This window comes from Hydra vulgaris, chromosome 08, assembly GCF_038396675.1.
Source record: "Hydra vulgaris chromosome 08, alternate assembly HydraT2T_AEP".
Taxonomy (NCBI): Eukaryota; Metazoa; Cnidaria; class Hydrozoa; order Anthoathecata; family Hydridae; genus Hydra; species Hydra vulgaris.
Window position 1 is genome coordinate 33663759 of NC_088927.1, and position 21190 is coordinate 33684948.

Sequence of the window (21190 nt, forward strand, 5' to 3'; positions counted from 1 at the left end):
TCGGTTTAATTATTTTCTTAGAACCATATCGGTTATCGTATAGTATTTCATTTTCAATAAGAGTAGATTCGGTAATACATTATTATTTTTTAAATTTTGAAAAAATATGTAATAAAAACAGTTACAGTTCCATTATACTTTCAAATATACGTATTTAATACAATGCCCATTTTTAGTTTAATGTTAATTACCCTATTTATAAGCTATAACCATCTAAACACTAATATTAAAAAAAAGCCGCAAAATATAAACGAAATTTTGTTTTTCAAAGTTAATCTTACCTTAGTGTAAATGTTTACTTACTACTTTATTTTACAGCAGTATTAAATTTTGTAAGTCTGCAATAGATGTTTTAGATGATCTTGTTGTAATGCTATTTATGTTTTTATGTTGTTCATTAGCTCCAATTTTGCCAAATATTGCTAGTTAAAATTTATCGTTTCCACCAACAAGTACGGCGGCCGAAAGATCATTTAGTAGAAAACCTTTAATCCACAACTAAATTAGAAATAGATTTCGCTTTTGAATACAGGATTTAGACACAAGCAAGTGTACAAGGTCCACAAAATTTGGGTCCCACAAAGAAAAGATAAATAAATTGATCTTGACGACTTGATTATAGTGGACACTAGATCTTATCTGAACAATTTTTTTGTGAAAGGTGAATCTCGTTAGGTTATTTCTCGTTAGGTTATTTCAAGTCGTAGATAGGGCCGGCGCGGCCCTATCTACGACTATTAAAGTCAAAGCCAAGAATTTAATCTGGGCAATACACAGAGTTACTGAGCCGACCTTACTAAACAGGGAGTAAAGGATACATGTTGTCTTTTTTGTGTTTTTATGTGAGTATAAAGCCAAAGTGTAATTTAAAAAGCGTATATAATCATGTATATGAGAATTAAGAATTTAAGAAGTGTATTAACAATTAACAATTTTAAACTTATATAAACAAAATGGAGAATAAATTAATTTTTACAAAATAGAAATTTTAAATAATCTATAAAAATTCCAATACTAAGAAATAAATTAATGAAGAAAAAAAACTATTCATTTCCCAATAAAAGATTCGCAACTTTACAGAGATCATCCAACCTACTAGCAATCAGTTTCCTAACATCACAAACCATACTTAATATTAGTCGATCGTCAATTTCATTTAAATCAATGCTGTTTGAAAGAGTTGGATTAAAACGAAAATAGTTTATTCCTGTCATTTCACACCAGCTTTGAGCGCGATCGACAACATGGTCATCACTTGCAGACACCTATCAATGAAAAAAGTGCTTTGAAATAATATGAATAAATGCAGTTAAGATTATCAACATTTCTCCATAATTTTACGACTTATTTTTTACCTAGGATATTCAACATTGACAAAAACTTTCGATTTCCTGGTATAATATTTTTGATAAAAAATATTTCAATTACCTGGTCTATCATTAGATCAACAAAACCTTTTAAATTGTCTACAATTTCTGGTGTGTCCCATAACGACGAAGGGCGATATATATCTATAGGGCGTAATGGCTGCAAAGCATATCGACCAGTCCCTGCGAGTATAAAAACATTTCTTTTGCATGAAAGAATGAGAATAATAATGAGCTACTGCTTCAAACAAGTAATTAAAAAAAGTTACATATAAATTATATAAAAAAACATTAAAAAAAAAAAAAAAATCGAATTCGCATAGTAACTATTTATAACACTCCCTCAAATAGTATTAGCAGTCATAACCTACTCCACTATAGAGGCGATTTTACTCCAAATATAACTACTCCACTGTAGTAACTCTTAATTCCTAAGTGAAATTACTATTAATAAAAAACATTGTTTTAAGGTTTTATCGAGGTCTTATAAGCATTCATACTTATTAGCACCCGCTGCTTTAGTATGCTCAACCTGTTTCACTGTAAACAACCAATAAAAGAAAAAGTAGTTTCCGTAGTAGTGGCTCTCAAACCCTTGACCTTAACGATGTGAAGTTGCAATAAAACAATAATGCCATACCTAAAGAAACAATAACCCGTATATTAGCAGCTTGTTGTTCACTTGTGTTACCAAGGTACTTTTTATACTTGTATATTTCAGATATTGTATCAAGTGTAGGATTATTGGCTATAAGCCCTCCATCTAAGTAACGGCCAGTTGATCGAAAATATGATGGTGCTGAACAAGAACTTCTTGTTGCTAACCACATCAGTTGGTCTATGGGGAAAAAAATGATTTTATGAAAGAAAAACTTTTTAAAATTGTTAACAACTTTGGTCTATTTATGAACTGGTTTTTATTCAGTTTTCAATAATTTAAAAAAATATAATTAAAAGAAATTATATTAAAAATAGTATAAACTAAATATATAGTCTAACTACCCTATGTTTACTACTATCTATGGTAATTAAAAACTTTGGTAAAAGAATTAGATTTGTTGGTCAAATCAATAGTTATCTAGTAATTAATGTATAAAAATCATCAAATTAAACAAATATAAAAAAAATATATAAACTATTACCAGAAGGTAATGGAGGTCGTGGAAATCTAGCATCTCTGATTCGATAATGATCATCATATGGAGCATCGTAATTACGAAAAAAATGAAGCATAGCTGGTCTTCTGTCTGCTAGCACTGCTGGTATAATTAACCTGTTATAAAAGAACTTATTAAAAACGGAACACTTGGGAATGGTTTGTTAAAAAAAAACGTAAAAAATAATTTAAAAAATCAACAATTACTCTTTATAATTTTGTTACTATTTGTATTCAAATTTACATTTGTTGCATGATAACAGATTAGCATATTTGTAAATAAAATAAACTATAAATACCAGGTATACCGGTAATGAAATAAAACCGAAGTGTACTGGAAGTGAGCGTTGATATAAAATTGTGTCAATAGTAAATGTTTATTTTGAACAAACCTTTTTATTTTTTTCGCTTAGTTATTATAACATCTGTCGAACATATTATATTTTAACATTTGTCAAACATATTTTTTGTTTGGTCATTGTTTTAATATCAGTGAAACATATCTTATATACATCAAGTCATTGAAAAAACAACATACTTTTTTATTGTGTTAAAAATGTCAAATTTTTAACAGAAAGTGATGATTTGCGGAAAACATCTTTTATTTTCATTTGAAGAAAAGTATTGCAAATTCACATCAAATGCTTGTCAAGCCATATGGTGATCATGCTCTATCAGAAGCAACATGCATAAAATGTTTTCAAAGGTTCAGTTAAACGTTGAAACCATCACAAGATCACTAAAAAAGTTACACAACAAACAATTTCTGACTGTCTAAAAGCTTTGAGAAAGATCCAAAAGTGTGGAAAATGAGTGCCACATGAATTGAATGAAAAACAGATGAAAAACCGAAAAAACACTTGTGGAATTTTGCTTCATAAACACTAAAGAAAATCCGTTTTGCATTGAATCGTTACTGACAATGAAAAATGAATTCATTTTAAGAATCCTAAACGGGAAAAAATTATGGTTTAATCTGGAACCATCAACATCGATTGCATAAAGGCAATGTTATGTGTATAGTGAAATCAGAAAGGTGTGTTGTATTATGAGCTTCTAGAACCTGGCGAAACTGTGAAACTACAAATCAATACAGACAACAAAGGCCACCACCATCCACCTGTACACAAAGCAAAACTGGTTCAGGATATAATCAAAGCAATTGGCTGGGAGCTGCTATCTTAAGGACAGTACTTGCCAGACTTGGCCACTTTATATAGTATTAAAAACATTTTCCTGCACCACTTGTAACAGTTTAGAAATGTTAAACTGTTTATACATGTTCATGAAGTTTTTATATTATTTAAATACCCATTCTATTTTTTCTAGATTCTACTTTAATTAAAAGTTGAGTTAATTAAAAGTACTTATTTAAATCACTTTTATATTTATAATTCCTGAATTAAGTATTGTTTGGACAAACAATAAATTTTAAAAGCTATATGTGCGTTATAAAAGTAATAACATTATTATAGAGTTATTACTTTTATAATACATTAGTGATTGTAGTGTTATTACTTTTATAATACATTAGTGATTGCAGTGTTATTACTTTTATAATACATTAGTGATTGTAGTGTTATTACTTTTGTAATACATTAGTGATTGTAGTGTTATTACTTTTATAATACATTAGTGATTGCAGTGTTATTACTTTTATATTACATTAGTGATTGCAGTGTTATTACTTTTATAATACATTAGTGATTGCAGTGTTATTACTTTTATAATACATTAGTGGTTGTAGTGTTATTACTTTTTTAATACATTAGTGATTACAGTGTTATTACTTTTATAATACATTAGTGATTGCAGTGTTATTACTTTTGTAATACATTAGTGATTGTAGTGTTATTACTTTTGTAATACATTAGTGATTGTAGTGTTATTACTTTTATAATACATTAGTGATTGCAGTGTTATTACTTTTATAATACATTAGTGATTGCAGTGTTATTACTTTTGTAGTCAGAAATTTTGTTTTGTTTTTGCTAATTTAAGTTAAAATTAAAGTTATTTCGCCCCATGAAAACAAAGCACATGGTTTTGCATAAATTAAAACTTTGAAAACCAGATATTTTGCCAAATATTACAACTTGCAACTGCTTATTTCAACCCTTGATACCATTTTGAATAAAATTAAACAAAGATAATATAATTTCTTCTTCTAGGCTTTAAGAAAATTCCAAAAAAATTAGAATACAATAGATTAATTCAAGTTTTTAAAAATTTATTCAGTTTTTAGGATTAATTATTCCGAAATAATTTTTTTTTTAAGTATATATTAAATAGCAACTAAAAAAATAATAATGAAAAATGCAAAAAACTTACTTTGGGTATTCCACTTCATTCATTTTTTTATCCTCACCAAATTCACTCATCAGAAATGAATCTATTAGCTCAGTAGAGTAAGGCCTAATTCCAACTAAACAACTGCGACCAAGACGTAAGTATGCGCGTTGCATATACCGAAGACTTTTACCTATTTAATAAATAGTAAAAAAAAATAATATATACTGAATTACTATTTAGTTATCTATGTTTTATTACATCTATAAATTTTTTGCTTTAAAAACCATTAATCAACAGAATATTCTTTAAACTGTAATTGGGATAAAAACAGAATAAAGAAAACAATTTGCTATTGACCGTGCTAAAAACAGATTAAAGAAAAGCATTTGCTATTTACAATAGCAAAAAAAATAAATAAAGAAAACTAACCATTTGCTATTGACAGTGCTAAAAAGGAGCCAGTACTAGTTCCACTGATCCAATCAAATAGGTCATATATTTGGCATCCAGTTAATGTTTCAAGTGTCAGCAATATTTCTGTTAAAATTAACCCACGCATTCCTCCACCATCTAATGAAAGAACAGCTTCTTTATTTGTCTTCATTTTCAAAATAGATTGTGTGCGTGATGGAATTTTAGATGGTTGGAGTTTCTCACATTCTTTAATTTTATCTTTGTCTAAAACAAAATAAGAAATTAGTTTATTGTTTACTTATACAAAAAAATTTAAGGAAAAGCAGCTAAACTTTAAAAGCTGCAATAACTTACGAAAATAACATGAAACACTAAAAAGATGGACTTAAGTAATATACGAAAACATCAACTCACTTTATATTAAATAATGTGCAAAATTGATTCATGGTTAAATAATGTGCAGCAATGTTAATTATAAATTTATTTGCCTCTCTGATTCATCATTTAATAATGTGCAGTTAATTATAAATTTATTAGGCATACAAATAAAACAAATTATCATCAAATAAAAATTTTATCATTTAATTTTGTCTTCAATACATATGTAAATTATATACAATATAATTTACATTTTGGTTTACTGAGCATTGAAAAAAAGTATTTTATGCCATAATTAATCTTTTTCAAAACTAGTAACTTAAATGTTAACAACATCTTAAATGTTAACAACATCTTAAATGTTAACAACATCTTAAATGTTAACAACATCTTAAATGTTAACAACATTTTAAATGTTAACAACATCTTAAATGTTAACAACATCTTAAATGTTAACAACATCTTAAATGTTAACAACATCTAAGTTAAATTGAACTACAAAAAGAATAATTAAAATTTATCAAGAATAATTTTAAAAAATCACTACCATAAAAAATACTAGGCTGCAATATTTTGAGTTGGATATAATGGTTTAATAGAACTTAACATTGATAGAATTAATGTTGTTGTCATTGCCCACCTAAATGCACATCTTCACAGAGGTGAAAAATAAATGTGCTCAACTATACTGAAGATGCAAAGAATAAATAAGTTAAAGTGAACAAACACTGTGATGAATTATAGCTCTGGGGATATTCTGTGGGGATTTTGCACAAGTTCAAGTTGCAAAAGCAACCTACTGTCAAAAAAGTTGATTTTCTTGAACCATTTAAATAAAGAGATAGTTAAATATTCAAACTGGGTTGCTTGCTCCAAAGGCAAAAAAATGCAGATACTAAAACAAAAGTGGACATAGAAACAAAGTTGTTAATTTCTTTCTTGCGTCCCCAAAAAAAAAAGACAAAAAAAGCAAACAGAATGAAGTTTAAAATTCAATTTTTTTTTTAAAGAACATTAAAAATTCATTTTGCCAGAATTAGTAATAATTATTAAATTTTTTTTTGTTTATGTAAAAATATTTCTAGTAACAAATAAATAATTTTTTTGAAATTAACAAATTTTTCTAAAACGGTATTTTATTTAAAAAATTTTATGAAAATATTTTACTTATTTTAATTTGCTATTTATGAAAATAAAAATGATTTTTTTAAAATTTGCTTCTTCATTCCTCAGATCTGGTAATAACTACAACTTTAAGATTTGGCAGCTTTTGGATCATGTACCTCAAATTATTATTTTATTACTGAAAACATTTTTCATTTTATTGTCTTTTTTTTAAATTAATTTAAATTTATTATTTTATTGGTTATATTATTTAACTTTATTTTATTTATATATAAACTTATAAATCTATTATAAATTTATATATAAATTTATTATAAATTTGTAAAATTTATTGATTTATTATATTGACCTATAATATATTATCAAAGTGAGATGAAAAAGACATTTTTCTTTGTCCTTGATAATATCTTTCGCTCTTGTATCAGGAGAATAAACAGCCAACAAAATGATTAACATTTAGATGCTCAAATAATATTTGGGTTTTATAATCCTCTTCTTTAATTTTTACTTACCTAAGACCTTCATTTATCGCTGACTGAGGTTTAACGCTAACTGAGGTTTATTGCTGACTGAGGTTTAACAGTACATTTTGAATCATAATGAAATGTTTCAAACATAAGCTTTGATTAACTATCAGCAAAAATAGTGGAACTTCACAATTAAATACTTTAGACTGAATGAAAAAAGAATTGTTGCTTGTAAGTAATCAAATCATTTTTAGTAAATGTTTTTTAATTTTTTTAAATTAAATGTTTTTCTTTAAATTATCTTTTTTATTTAAAATGTTTTTCATCTTTAAATTTTAAATTAATAAATATTTTTACTCTTCCGATTCTTTTTTTCTCTTTTTAAAGAAGATAAACTTTTTCTCATTTGTGGGGGTGAAGAGGAAAAAAAACCTTTTTTTCCCTCTTCACCACCAAAAATGAGATATTTTCCAAATATCTTTTTTTTCTAAAAAAAAAATATTTGGAAAAATTGAAGGTGGATTAATTGACTTTAATTTACTACAACATGAAGTAAACTCTGCATTATCTGGCCAATGCAATTTACAAAACAAAGCAATATTTTGTTATGGTCCAGTGTAAGCAAGTAATACTCATAAACCACTTGTTTTTTTCAGATACTTCATGAGGAAATTTGCATACAGATGTTTTACAACCTTAAGACTTATAATTTGAGCAACAGTTTAGTACGCGGCATTTTAAAGGCATCATAAATTATTAAATTTATATTTTTTTGAAAACAGCAACCAATATTTTACAACTTTAGCAAACAAAACATGGGTTTGAAAGACCTTATTTAAAACCGGCCTTCAGTTAAAAAAAATTCCCGCACACTTTTGAGACTTTCTATAAAGAATGCCTTGGTCCAGATCTAACAAACAAGGTAGGGGAGAGGGGGTTAGGATTTTTTTCTTAAATCTAATTTCAATTTATTGTTGGCCTATAATCAATACCTTTTAAATCCAAATTAATATTTTTTACAGAACTTAGTGTGGCTACCAGTGTGGCATGTGGTTATGATATGTGATATGATACTAGTGTGGTTATGATATGTGATATGATACTAGTGTGGTTATGATATGTGGTTATGATATGTGGTTATGATACTAGTGTGTTATGATATGTGGTTATGATGCTTGTGGTTAAATTATTTTTATGCACTGAGTCGTCAAATCAGATTTTATCATCATCAAGCCTGACAAGTATCTAAAATTCAAATAACCTTTTTGCATTTAAGTTAGCCAATTTTCACTTTAACTTGTCATTTTTTTTATTTTAATTTGTTTATTTTTACTTTATCATTTTTATTTGACATTTTTTACTTTAATTTGGCATTTTTTAAATTTTAATTTGGCCAACTTTCAGTTTAATTTGGCACAAATTTGTTTTGTGAGGTGTAAGTTTTGTGTGCCAAATTAAAATGAAAATTGACAAATGATTAAGTGAAAATTGACAAATTAAAATGAAAAAATGACAAATTAAAATAAAAATTGGCTAACTTAAACATAAAAAAAAATTATTTCCTTGTTAGACTCAAAACCATTGTCATCTTTTGTAGAATAGAGGATCACCTGCATTATAAAAGTTTTGACTGAAGCTAAAGAATTATCAGAATTCATCTGAAAAGCATCCCCATTTTTAAGTAAATGTTCATCAAGATTTTCATCAACAATGGTCAAGATATAAGCAAAACAATAATCATCCAGAGTACAAGATTGTTGACCTGGATAACCAAGAGAAGATTGACCTGGATAACCAATCTGAACAGTAAGCATTGTTAAAGAATTGCTGAGCCATTAGAGATTAGGCAGCAGAAAATCATATGTTATGGTTTAAAATGAACATTATAATCATTAAACGCTATTATCTTAAAAAATTAAGAATTTAGATATTACAAAAAAATATAGAGTATTTGTACTGAAAGAGTATTTAAAACTATTTATTATAAATTGTGTTTCTTGAAGAAAATTAATGAAAGTTTTAAAACGTAATCAGAAAATGCTATTTGATGGTAATGAAATGTAAAAAATAGGGTTTAAATAATACTTTTTTCCACATAAGTTTGAAAATATTTGTATTTGCAACAGGTTTCAAGATTCAATTTATCAACAGGACTTCAATATTTTTGTTTTCCAAACAAGTAACTTTTACCAAATTGTTTGTTTTCCCAGCAAATAGTACTTTAACTCAATTTTTTTGCAGCATGTTTATGCAGTAACTAGTTTATACCTTAGAAAATGCAGAGATTTTAGTGCTATGAAAAAGTCAAACTATGCTTTAAAAAGCAAAAGCAAAAATATGAAAATTGGCATGCATTTGCAACAAAAAAAAAAACTTGCAAAAGCTGTAATGTGAAAATCACTATAAAAATTCATATAAAGCAAATAGTGTTGAACAAAAAAAAAAAAAAAAAAAAAATTTTTTTAATTTTTCTTTTGAATTTTTTAAACTTATTCAAAATAAAAACTTATTCAATACTATTATAGCAACATATATAAAAGAACAACAATAACAAGAGCAATAAGAACAAAACATTTAAAAAAATTCAATTCAATTTAAAAAATTAAAACTTACCAATTTCAAAAAGAGAAAAAATTTCTTTAATATCTTTGGAACATTTTTGATTAAGGTCTATGTAATCCATTGCAGTTTTACCACTATTGTCTTTAATGCTAACATCAGCTCCAAGAAAAAGCAAACATCTTAAAATATCTAAATCATCTTGCTATAACAAATTAAAAATACCATAATATAATACATACAGTTTTAACAGCAAATACAATTTTTATTCAATATAAACTCTCAAAAACAAGAGTGAAAAAAGGATCTCAAAGTGTGGTGGAAGTGTTCTCAAAATCGAGAGTGGTGGAAAGGTTCTCAAATGCAAGAGTGGTGGAAGGGTTCCATATAAAAGTTTAACATGCAAAATTTAAATATTTTAAAATCCCCAGAATAATGAAAAGTTTATGATAAAAATTATAGAACAAATCTTATAACAACTTCCCTAACTTACATGGTATAGAATGCTATAGAAGATGTATATTGTAGGTTACTCAAATTACCAATACAAAAACAAACATACATATTATATTTCGAAAAAAGTTATATACAACACATACTGTTATATTTTAATAAAGCAATCACAAAACATTCGAACAGTGGGAACATTATACTCACTTAATTTTTGATTTTGGTTAGATGGAGCATGATATATTTATAGAATGGTTGAAGGAAGTGTATATACCAGAATACCAAGCTATTAATGCTATTCATATTTTACATCTAAATGGACATATCTTGTTTGACAGACATACGTCTTGTTTGACGAACAAATGCCTCAGAGTAGTGCGGTAGTTGTAATGCTATGTTGGGAAAACAATATTATCTTGACTTGTCTACCACATTATTCATTAGTTGTTATTCATCTAATATTCTACAACCATTAGCCAGAGGTGTATATTGCTATAACAAACAAGTGTTGAAGGTAGTTCTTACCAATTATTACCAAGACGCAGAATGCAAGAATTTAGATTAAAAAAAATTTGCTCAAACAGGTGTATAAGTAGCAAATGTTTTACACATTTGCCGGTTTTCAATATACTGGGTTATTTTTATTCAACAAAAAAATAATCAATCACTGTCTAATAGCGCTAGAGTATATATATATATATATATATATATATATATATATATATATATATATATATATATATATATATATATAGCCAGTTTTAAAAATGGAGCAAATTTGAAGATTTTTTTAAAATCTATTTTATATGACATGATAAAAATCTGCAATCAAATTATTAAAGATGTTAAAAACCTATAAAAAATTAAAACTTGAATAAGTAAAAACTACAACTAGTCCTACAACTAAATAAATCTTAAGTCCTATAACTAAATAAATCAAATACAAAAAAACAATTTAAGCTTGAAAAACAATAACTAAATTTACAAAAACAAACAAGAACAGTTTACTAGCAACCAGGAATGCGGAGTCCCAAAAGGACTCCGGCTTTATATCTCTACTTTTTCCAAGTCTGTAGTGTCCAGAAGCTATAAACATGTTTGTTGACTTATGATCTGCTATAAGAAAAAAATTCATGAGATTTAATGACTTGAAACTTATTGTTTTTAAGCCCGGAGTCCTGGAGTCCTTGCCGTCATTATACCTACGGACTCCGGGTTCAAAAAATGATCGTTCCTCTAACTTAAAAGTCTTAATTTTTTTCCTATCAGTAGTTCATAAACTTATTTATATTTTTAGAGCTCCTGGATACCAAAAACTAGTATGAAGTAATCTTTTTGTGACTTTCAAATCCGGAGTCCGTTTTGGGACTCCGCATCCCTGCTAGCAACAAATAATATTGAGCAAACTTTTTTTTACGACTACAGAATAACAAGTTTACTAGTTAAAGTAACTAATAAAATCATAGAGGAATTCACACAAGTAATATCTCAATAACAGTCTAATAAAAACAAAGTTGACAGTAGTAAGAGAAATCATAAATAATTTAGAAGAACTTTGAGAATATGTAAGGATGAAGGAGGATACAAGGAGAAACAGTCGACTCTTGGCTAACTAATAGAACATCGAAAGTTTCAAAAGTATTCAAAACATACCAATTCTATAACTCTAAAGTTTATGCAAACGTTTTGCTCTAACTGGATCATCCCCAATCTTCTTTCTTTCTTTAGTTTTTTAGTTACATTTCTATTTTTTACATTTCGATTTTTATTTAATTAATAATAATAATAAAAAGTAAACAAGTATAATTTAAAAAAACCTTATAAAAACAAAAAAACCTACCAACACAGCATGATGTAATGGAGTTACACCATTTTGATCTTGGGCATTAACATCGGCACCATTATAAATCAATGCTATACAGGGTGATAAACGTTTTCGTAGCACCATTATATGAAGTGGAGTTTCATTGTTAAAATTACGAACATTAAAATCAATGTTTTGATAACTTGCCAAAACATCAATTTGCTAAATTTATTTGTTATATAGTAATAATAATATATATAGTAATAATAATAATAATAATAATAATAATAATAATAATAATAATAACAATTTCAAAATCATAATACATTTATGATTTTGAAATAACATTTTGCCATCTATGTATATTATATATTATTAGTTTTGTTGCAATTAATAAATGAATAAAATATATATTTTTCAAAAAATGAAGAAAAAAACCTCAGTATTTTTGGCCCAATGCAATGCAGAACCATTATATTTCTTATCTTTAAGAAAAATACAATCTTGATCATGCTCTAACAGAAGTTTTAGACACCCTTTACTTTCATGCTTCATTGTGAGATGAATAGGATATGCATGACCACATAACGTTGTTGTACTAACATCTCTCTCTAATAAAAACTGAAGTACACTCTCCTGGGACAATCTAATGGCCACATGTATTGGTGATTCTGTATACTTAGTTATATTATCTAAAGCCCCTTTGAAGTCTTTACCTTAAAAAAAAAAATATTAGAATTAAGAAAAAGTATTTAGCATTATTATATATAAGGGTAGGTATAAATTAAGGTTTACTTGAGCCAGGTTTTAAAAAAAAATTTATTTTAAAAATGGCTGGTGGCCATTTTTAAAATAAATTAGTTAAAGTAGTTAAAGAGCAAGAAAATGATTTGAAAAAAATGAAGCAAGAAAATGGTAAACTTGAGTACAGTAAACTTGAAAAAAATTCATAGAATAAAACTTATTCCATTTTTGAACAACAGTTACAACAAAAGACTTAGTGAAATGACAAGTCACACATGATTAAATTTGGGTAGATGAAATCAGTGATATAGCTAATTTAAGTAGCATGATAGTATTTGCAGAAAAGAGATAAAAACTTTCAATGGTGTGACAGAGGCTTAACTGCTAAAACATGTTTAAAATGCATTTTTTCACCTTTCAATGTGACAAAACTTGACTGCTAAACATGTTTAAAATGCATTTTTTCACCTTATCCAAAAGAAAAAAGGCATTGCTAGAAGATCCAGTTCAATATGACAACAGTATTTCATAAGACAGATTCATAAAATAGAACCTGTGTAAAAATTTATGAACATGATAAAGATAACTTGAGCAGTTGTCAAGGTTGCTTCTATCAAGCTTGATGCTCCATCATATCAATCATGAGGTTTTTTTAAATCTATTTTTGATAATTTTAATGATAATTTTGCAATGGATTAATTATACATGAAAAACCAGAAATGAAAGATACTAGATGTTAAAGACTGGAGTCTTTAATAAAGACAAGAATCTTTAACATCTACGCTGTAACATAATATACAAAAAGAAAAACAATTGTTGTAGCAATAATATTGTAGCATTGATAACACATTGTAATATTGTAAGTTAACATTGCCAGAAGCTTTAATAGAAGCATATATAAAGCAGTATGATCATTGTTTGTCATGCTCTAATCATAATCTTTTTCTCTACTAATGTCTTATATGTTTTGTTAATGTCTTATATGCTTTGTTATTTTTTCTTAAACAAAAACAAACTATTACTTTGAACCAACATAGAATAGATATTTCAAAAGGTTTTTTACTATTAAGCATTATTATTTCTAGTTGTTGTAACTGACATATTAGAGACTAGATTATGATAATGACTAGAAACAACAAACTTTAAATATTTAATAGGTAATATTTATAATATAGCATGTTTTGTCAAATCTATTATTTTATTCAACTAATTTATTTTTTATTTTTTTTATTTTGAGTGATTTGATTTTTATTTTATTTTTTTGTTTAAATAGGCAATTAGAATTCAAATCATTTCATTTTTAATTTGGGGAAAGATTTAGATAAAGCTTACTAGTTGCAATCAAAGCAAAAAAATTTACAGTAAAAAACTCCTCAGTGTGAGATAGATTAGTAGTTTTTTAGTCATTGAGAACATCAAGGTAAATTAGCTAAAAAAAAGAGGTTGTATGTCTTTTTTATACCGAGTTTATTACAGGTTAATAAAATATAATAAATGGTGAAATAAAAGCAGCAAAAAAAAAAAAAACTCAGTGACTAAGGGACACTACCTCAACAAACTAATAAAAAATATTTAAAAAAAAAAAAACCTGTTTGTTGCAACAAATCAATTGTTGAAACAAAATTAGTGACTAGCTCTGGATGGTGCACAGTCAAATATTGAAGAGGTGCACTACCAAAAAAATCATGAGCAAATTTGGGCTCTTCACGTAGGATCAACTCAATTGTAGCTTGCTGGTGCATTTGCTTATATGATAAAAAAGATACAAATCAAATTCAAATTAAAAAATTGTGTACATATTTTTCATATTTCTTTTATGATATTCAATTTAGAAATTACCTTTTAATATTGAGTTTTGGGGTAACTATCATATATCTGTATAGATGTGTGTGTATACACACATATATACTGTATAATATATATTGTAAAAAATATGTTATAAAAAAAATTGTTTATTCAAGAAAAATTAAGAGATTTTTGTAATCTTTCGATATAATGAAGCTAATTCAATTATTTATTTCAATAATTTTTTTAATTTTTTATTGGACGCTTTGAAACCAAATATTTTTTGAGTATTTTAACATTATATGCTGGATCTTGCCTTGAGGCAAAAATATGATGGTCATATGCTTTTCAATAAATGGCAAAAAGGGTTTCTTTTATATAAAAGAAAGGCGTTTCTTTAACCATTCACTTATATAAAAATCCATGTTTAAAGTTTACAAGTAATGTATTGTGTACTTTTTAAACCACAAAAAAAAATTGCTCACTATAAAGGAACTTGGGAGCAATTTTTCAGTTGGAATATACTTTAACTTTTCAGCCACATATCTACCTTTTGATTGATAAAAATATTGCGGTAATGCCATAAATAAACAATGGCTTAGCAATTGCTGGCTTAGCAATTGTGATAAGTGCTTTTCGATGCTTCACCGTCTTCAATTATGCACAGGTTTTCTTAATTCAAAAGTTTATATAGCTTTTTTGAATGACAAATTTAATTTCTCTATTAATGGATCACTTTTGAATTTTCTTTTTATGATATTTTATGATATATTATATTCTTGAGATCTAAGTATTTTTTTTATCAAAACCTTGCTGCATTCAAATTTTCTCGAAAAATCTCTCTGCAACTGACATGGATTAGCCTTTATGGCAAAACCATGTCAGTTGAGGTTAACATATGTAAGAATATACGATGTAGTCTAAAAATTGGTTTTTCAATATGATGTACGATGTACATCATATTGAAAAACCAATTTTTAGACTTGATCAGTATTGTCGCAAATTATTTATTTTATTTGTGGTATTTTTCTTTTCCAAATGTCTAAAAAAAATAAATGAAACATATTTTTAAGATACTTAGCTGTTTAGTTTAGTTCATAGATATTTAAAATACCAGTGGACACTCAAGTAATATGTAGACTTTGCTAAGTTTATATAGCAACTTCTAACTGTAAGATTTGTAGTATAAGTAAAATGAAAGATGGTAGCACTTGGTGTATGCATAAACTTGTTATAACGCTCTGAAATGAACATACACAATTGAAGAGCATTTTTCTAAAAGACACTAAGTCCATTTTTTCAAAAATTTAGTTTTTTCAACAATCAAATTTTTTTATTGAAAAATGTACAAATCTAACTATGCTAGTATCAATAAAAAAGTTGTTCATTATTTACAATTACAAAATTATTGATATTCAAAAAATCTTCGCTGGATAATTAGTTTTTTTTGCTTTTCTCAAAACAATAAAAATGTGACTTGGCACCTTTAGAAAAATGCTCTTCAATTGCCACCACTAGGTTTTTATGCAAAATTTGAAAATATAAATATTTATTCTTAAAGTTTTTTTAGATGATGATAACAATTTAAGGAAAGTTGCAAACATCATTAGAAAAACAATAGCACTACCCGATTCCGAAACTAAAGGAGATTTAGATGAAAAGCAGGACAATGAAGATGACATCCCATTATCACAATTGTTCGGGAAAACAAATAAAGAAAAAAAAAAGGAGGAAAAAATGTCTCATGGGCGAGGAAATCATGAAACGAGGGATGAATTAAGAAGATAGGACAGAAAGAAAGGAGAATATGCTATGGTAAAGCATCCTGCAATTATAAGAGTTTATAACATGTCCATGGGAGGTGTAGATAAAACCAATTTTAATTAATTGCACATTTATATTCCTCAGGTCCCGAAAATGTATATTTCGGGTGATATCCCATTACTTTAACTAAGTTGTTTGCAACGCTTGGTTAGAATATCAAACAGATAAAAATCGTGAAGGGATATAAAAGAAATCTGTAACTGATTTTTTAGAATTTACAGCAGGAATTACAAAAGGATTGGGATTTTCAGGATCCAGTGATTTGCTGAAAAGAAAAAGAGGCAGACCAAGTGGATCAAACTAACAAACTCCTTCGAAACGAAAAGTGCTTCATAAAATCCCAATAAGTGACATTAGGTTTGATAACATAGGTCACTGGCCTATCCATAACGAGGGACAAGAGTATCAATGTAAATTAGAATTTTGTGGAAGGCATTCCTTCCTAGAATATGAGAGAAGTAATGTACCTTATTCAAGTTTTTTTTGTTTTTAACAAAAAAAAATTTAGACAAGGTACATTACATTTCTTGCCTAAGTCAAGGAATTGTTTCAAAGTATTTCACACCAAATAAATATTAAAAAAAAAAAAAAAAAAAATTTATTTGTAAATTTTAACATTTAGACATGCTGGTGACATTTGCCACCACTTTCGAGATTTTACACTAAAAAAAAAACTAATTGTTTAAAAAAATTCAGGGCTGGAAGGGTTAATACTTAACCAACATCAGATTTTTAAATATATGCTTTAGACTTAATTAACCCATGATTTTTCAGACTTAACTGATTACAGACTTTTTAATATAAGCTTTTATAACTTCTTATTTGATCCAAAAAACAAAATAAGAATACCACTTGAACAAAAAAAATGAATGACAAATTACTTTAAATCGATTAAGTTACCTCTTCTTCATTAGTTTCGTGCATAGAAGAATCTCTAGATTCCTTCACCTCTGGAAGGAACAAACTTTCTGCAATTCTGTTTACATCCCATGATGGATTAGAACGACATAATTTTATTAATGAACTCAGAGTGGTTGTTGTATAAATACTTTTAAATTGATCAACAAATGGTAACAAAACTTTACTAAGTTCACTAAATATAAATGAAAATTTATCTTTTTAAATGATGATTATATTCATCATTTGAAAAATTATTCTCTTAAAAATCCTAATGAACACAGCATAAGACAGCATAATCAATTTATAATACATAAAAATACATATAAAAGTTGACAACGAAACTATTATAAAAACATCAAAAATTAAAAACCATGAATAAGTATTGACGCATATATATTAGGATAGATAATTCCTACTTAGATGATGTAGGTGGGAAACAACAAAACATAATTATGACATGTATTTATATTTATTAGGATAATTTACTTATATCTATGTAGATTGATTAAGTAGGAATTAACAAAACATAATTAAAGACCTTATAACTAGTAATTAAATTTGAATCATTTTTGCCTAATTGCTATCACCATAACTGTAAAAGGTAAAAAAAAATTCTATTTTAACCTCTTTAAACTTTTTTCCAATACTATAATACAGGCAAAAAAAAAAAGGTTTTGAAGTATTCTATTAGATTAAAATATTTTATTTTTTTATAGTTCTTATTTTCATGTCTTTTTAAGTATGGTTGGGTCTTAGAAAGAAATTGAAAAAAAACTGAGGCTAGATTTGAAAAAAAAAAAGGGAAACCTTGTTTTTTCTTGTGCTAATTTGAAACCTAATAGGCATCATTAACATAAATAAAATCTTATTAAAGACTTACTTGAAATTGATTTCTGCATCTTGAGCAGATTCTGTCTGGTAGATTTTAAAACAATTTTTCAGTGAAAACTGATCAATCAGTATAACAACAAACGAGCTAGAAGGATTCAGACAGGAACCTTTCTCAAAACTTCCTTGACTAGCTTTGAATTCAAAAGGGCAAACATAAAGGCGTATTACATTTTCACATTTACTAGAAGAAATACTTTTTATAACGGTAAGCTCCTCATAAAAATCAAGATCATCTTCAACCACATTAACGCTTTTTCCCACTCCCATTATCACAAAAACTATTTTTTATCGTAAACTTTGAATAAAACAAATTAAGGTTAAAATGTTGTTTAAGTATTACATAACATCAAATATTAAATTTCTTTATAATGTTTAAATTAAAAAATTTAATTGTTTTATTAAATAAACAATAAAAAATAATAAACATAAAAAATTATTGTTATTAGTAAACTTTATAAAAATAAATATCAACAATTAACAATAAAAAAAACTTTAAAAAGTATAAAATAATAAAACGAAAAAAATTAAAATTAATTTTCATTTTTTAAGACTTCATCAGTCTCAATAAATAAAATCAATAAATAAAATAAAAAGTACAGTATCAAAATTTAACACTTTCAAGTTAAATAATTGATATAAAGCTTTGGACAAATTAAAGTCTTTTTACTAATGCTTGATTATATAAAGATATCTAATTATACATGCATAATTAAGGCCTATACATGCATAAATCATTACACATTATGAAAAAAAGTATTTTTGAACAACAAATAGAATTATGGGAAATTTTATATGTTGAACTTCGATAAGAATTCTTTTAAACAAGTAAGACTCATGGCCTAACACCTTTTATAAACCTGCCTTCAGCAGCTAAACCACTTATTATGCGCTACCTTAGACTCTGTCCTTGTTTATGCAATAAACATAAAGAGAGTAGAAGAACTTGTTTGGATTTGGGATAGCAAGTTTGCTGAAAAAACATTTTCAAAAAACCAAAACAACTAAATCTTTTCTTTGCATATTATTGAAAGTTTTTCTATTTTTAGTTCATGTCTAATATCACCCAAGTGTATCAAGTGTACCAAAATATACAAACTAATATTTAACGCATAAGTTATTTTATCATCATCTTCTCTTTTTGCCTTTTCCAAGTGTTCTCGATTTCATCTTATCAAGAGTAGCTTGTTTACCTTTACGGAATCTTTTGTTCTTCACTTTTCCTGAAGATAACTTTGAAGAACTTCTGAATAAAAACAAAAATTAAATTTCTTATTTTATGTTATCCTAATAAAAAAGAAACAAGTTCCAAAAATGCCGTCAAGCTTTTTTAAATTCAGACGAAACTCAAAGATTTAGAGATAATAGGTAAATATTTAGTAGACAAATAATACTTAAAAACAGAAAAAAAAAAATTAACAAAAACCAACTTACTCTTTATTTTCATAAACTTTTTTGTTTACAGCCTATAAACATATTTATAATTAAAATATATAAAAAAATTTAGAAAACCAAAACTAAAAACAAACTAAAAAATACAAAAAAATATTTTTTGTGTTTCTTTCATTAAAATCTTATTTAAATTTCTTACCTTAGTTAAATCAAGTTTTCCTGGCTTATTTATTTTTTTTAATATATCAAGAGCTCGTTGCTTTTCATTTATACCATTGCCAGATACAGATTCAAACTAAAAAATGTTTGTTAAAAAATGTAATAAAAAATAAATTTGCTAGAAAATTAAAAAAAAAAAATATTAAGCCATTTTTTAGGTGTTGCAAAAAAAAAAAAGGAAGTATGTATATATTCATAAATATGTCTTAATGACTTCAGTTTGTATAAATGCATACCTTGCGCTTTTGCCCAGTCTTTTTGTTTTCTTTTTCATGGGGCTAAAAGACATAATAATTTTTATACATTACCTTTAAGTCCTTAAGTTAAAACATGTGTATAGTATAGTTTAGTGAAAGCTAGCTTTACGAAGCTTTATACTTAACCTTCCTCAAAAATTTTAATTACGGTTTTGAGTGACAGTTTCAGTACATAGACTAATGTCACCATGATTGGTTGAAATTTGGATCATTTTAAATTAAGATTTCTCAAAAACCACTCATTCAATTAAATAATTTTTTTTCTTCAAAAAATGCTCACATAAGAAATTTTTTGTGCATGAGTGTAGTTTTGTTAACATCTATTTAGTTTTTGCAATGTTGCGTAAAAAGTCTGAAAATCGAAAAATATTTAGAAATTTTACATAGAAAATCCATTAAGCTCATATCGGATAATTTCAAAAGTATGTAAGGTTCCAAAATCAACTGTTGGAATTGTAATAGAACTTTAAAAGGAAAGAAACTTTAAACAGGGAAGCAGTGGAAAATCAAAATTTTTTGGCAAAAAGAAGAAATCAATAGTTGACTTGATTGATCAAAATCCAACTCAGTCACAACAAGATTTAGCTACAAACTTAAAATGTGGTATATCTTTCATACAAACTTAAAATGTGGTATATCTTTCATACAAACTTAAAATGTGGTATATCTTTCATACAAACTTAAAATGTGGTATATCTTTCATACAAACTTAAAATGTGGTCTTTCATACAAAGAGTATTGAAAAATTAAAATAAAATTCAACAAACTATAAAATTGCTTTAACTAGTGACAAAAAAAAAATTTGCACATTTTAGAAAGCGATAAAATTTACTGTAAAAAAGTTCACTCAATGTTTCTCGGGAACCAATACTATTATCATTCAAAACTTTATAAAGAGCCTAACAGATTTAAGTACATTTAAGTTAAAAAATTTGCTTTGCAAATTTCTTGTTTGGCTGAGTGCTTAGATTTTTGGCTTTAAAATTCTCCTTTCATAACAAATCAAACTTTGAAAATAGATCTATACATGACTGAATGAATGTAAAAATGACCCCACCCTCTAATTAAAAAACATAAACAACCAATTTTATTTTGGCCAGATCTGCCATTGATCCAATATTCTAAAAAATAATGGATTGGTATAAGAAAAAAGAGTCAATTTCAAAGGA

The 21190-nt window shown here is 26.5% G+C and overlaps 2 protein-coding genes across 2 annotated transcripts in view; both read right to left on the reverse strand.

Annotated features, from left to right (window-relative positions):
• Positions 1 to 880: 880 nt before the first annotated feature.
• On the reverse strand, positions 881 to 18478 carry LOC100206457 (85/88 kDa calcium-independent phospholipase A2). Its single transcript, XM_065803481.1, has 12 exons — positions 18146 to 18478; positions 17266 to 17458; positions 14345 to 14501; positions 12451 to 12728; positions 12049 to 12234; positions 9813 to 9963; positions 5245 to 5493; positions 4855 to 5005; positions 2510 to 2640; positions 2008 to 2205; positions 1429 to 1550; positions 881 to 1265 (listed from the first exon to the last, which is right to left on the reverse strand). The coding sequence occupies exons 1-12, from the start codon at positions 18421 to 18423 to the stop codon at positions 1044 to 1046; spliced, it is 2316 nt and encodes a 771-aa protein (XP_065659553.1). The 5' UTR covers positions 18424 to 18478; the 3' UTR covers positions 881 to 1043.
• Positions 18479 to 19147: 669 nt separating this feature from the next.
• The window catches only part of LOC100212297 (ribosome biogenesis regulatory protein homolog), a 28979-nt gene continuing 26936 nt past the window's right edge, over positions 19148 to 21190 (reverse strand). Inside the window, exons 11-14 of the mRNA XM_065803483.1 lie at positions 20001 to 20042; positions 19745 to 19840; positions 19588 to 19619; positions 19148 to 19399 (exon numbers count right to left, since the gene is read on the reverse strand). Of these exons, the coding sequence (XP_065659555.1) occupies positions 19282 to 19399; positions 19588 to 19619; positions 19745 to 19840; positions 20001 to 20042 (288 nt within the window). The 3' untranslated portion in view covers positions 19148 to 19281. The remainder of the gene's footprint in view (positions 19400 to 19587; positions 19620 to 19744; positions 19841 to 20000; positions 20043 to 21190) is intronic.

Excerpts from the sequence above, each read along its gene's own strand:
- LOC100206457 (XM_065803481.1), bottom strand. The coding sequence starts at position 18,423 with ATGGGAGTGGGAAAAAGCGTTAATGTGGTTGAAGATGATCTTGATTTT. Across the intron at positions 12,729-14,344 it reads TGATTTGTTGCAACAAACAG|GTAAAGACTTCAAAGGGGCT; the intron begins GTTTTTTTTTTT and ends TTTTTTTTTAAG. Across the intron at positions 12,235-12,450 it reads ATTGGGCCAAAAATACTGAG|CAAATTGATGTTTTGGCAAG; the intron begins GTTTTTTTCTTC and ends AAATAAATTTAG.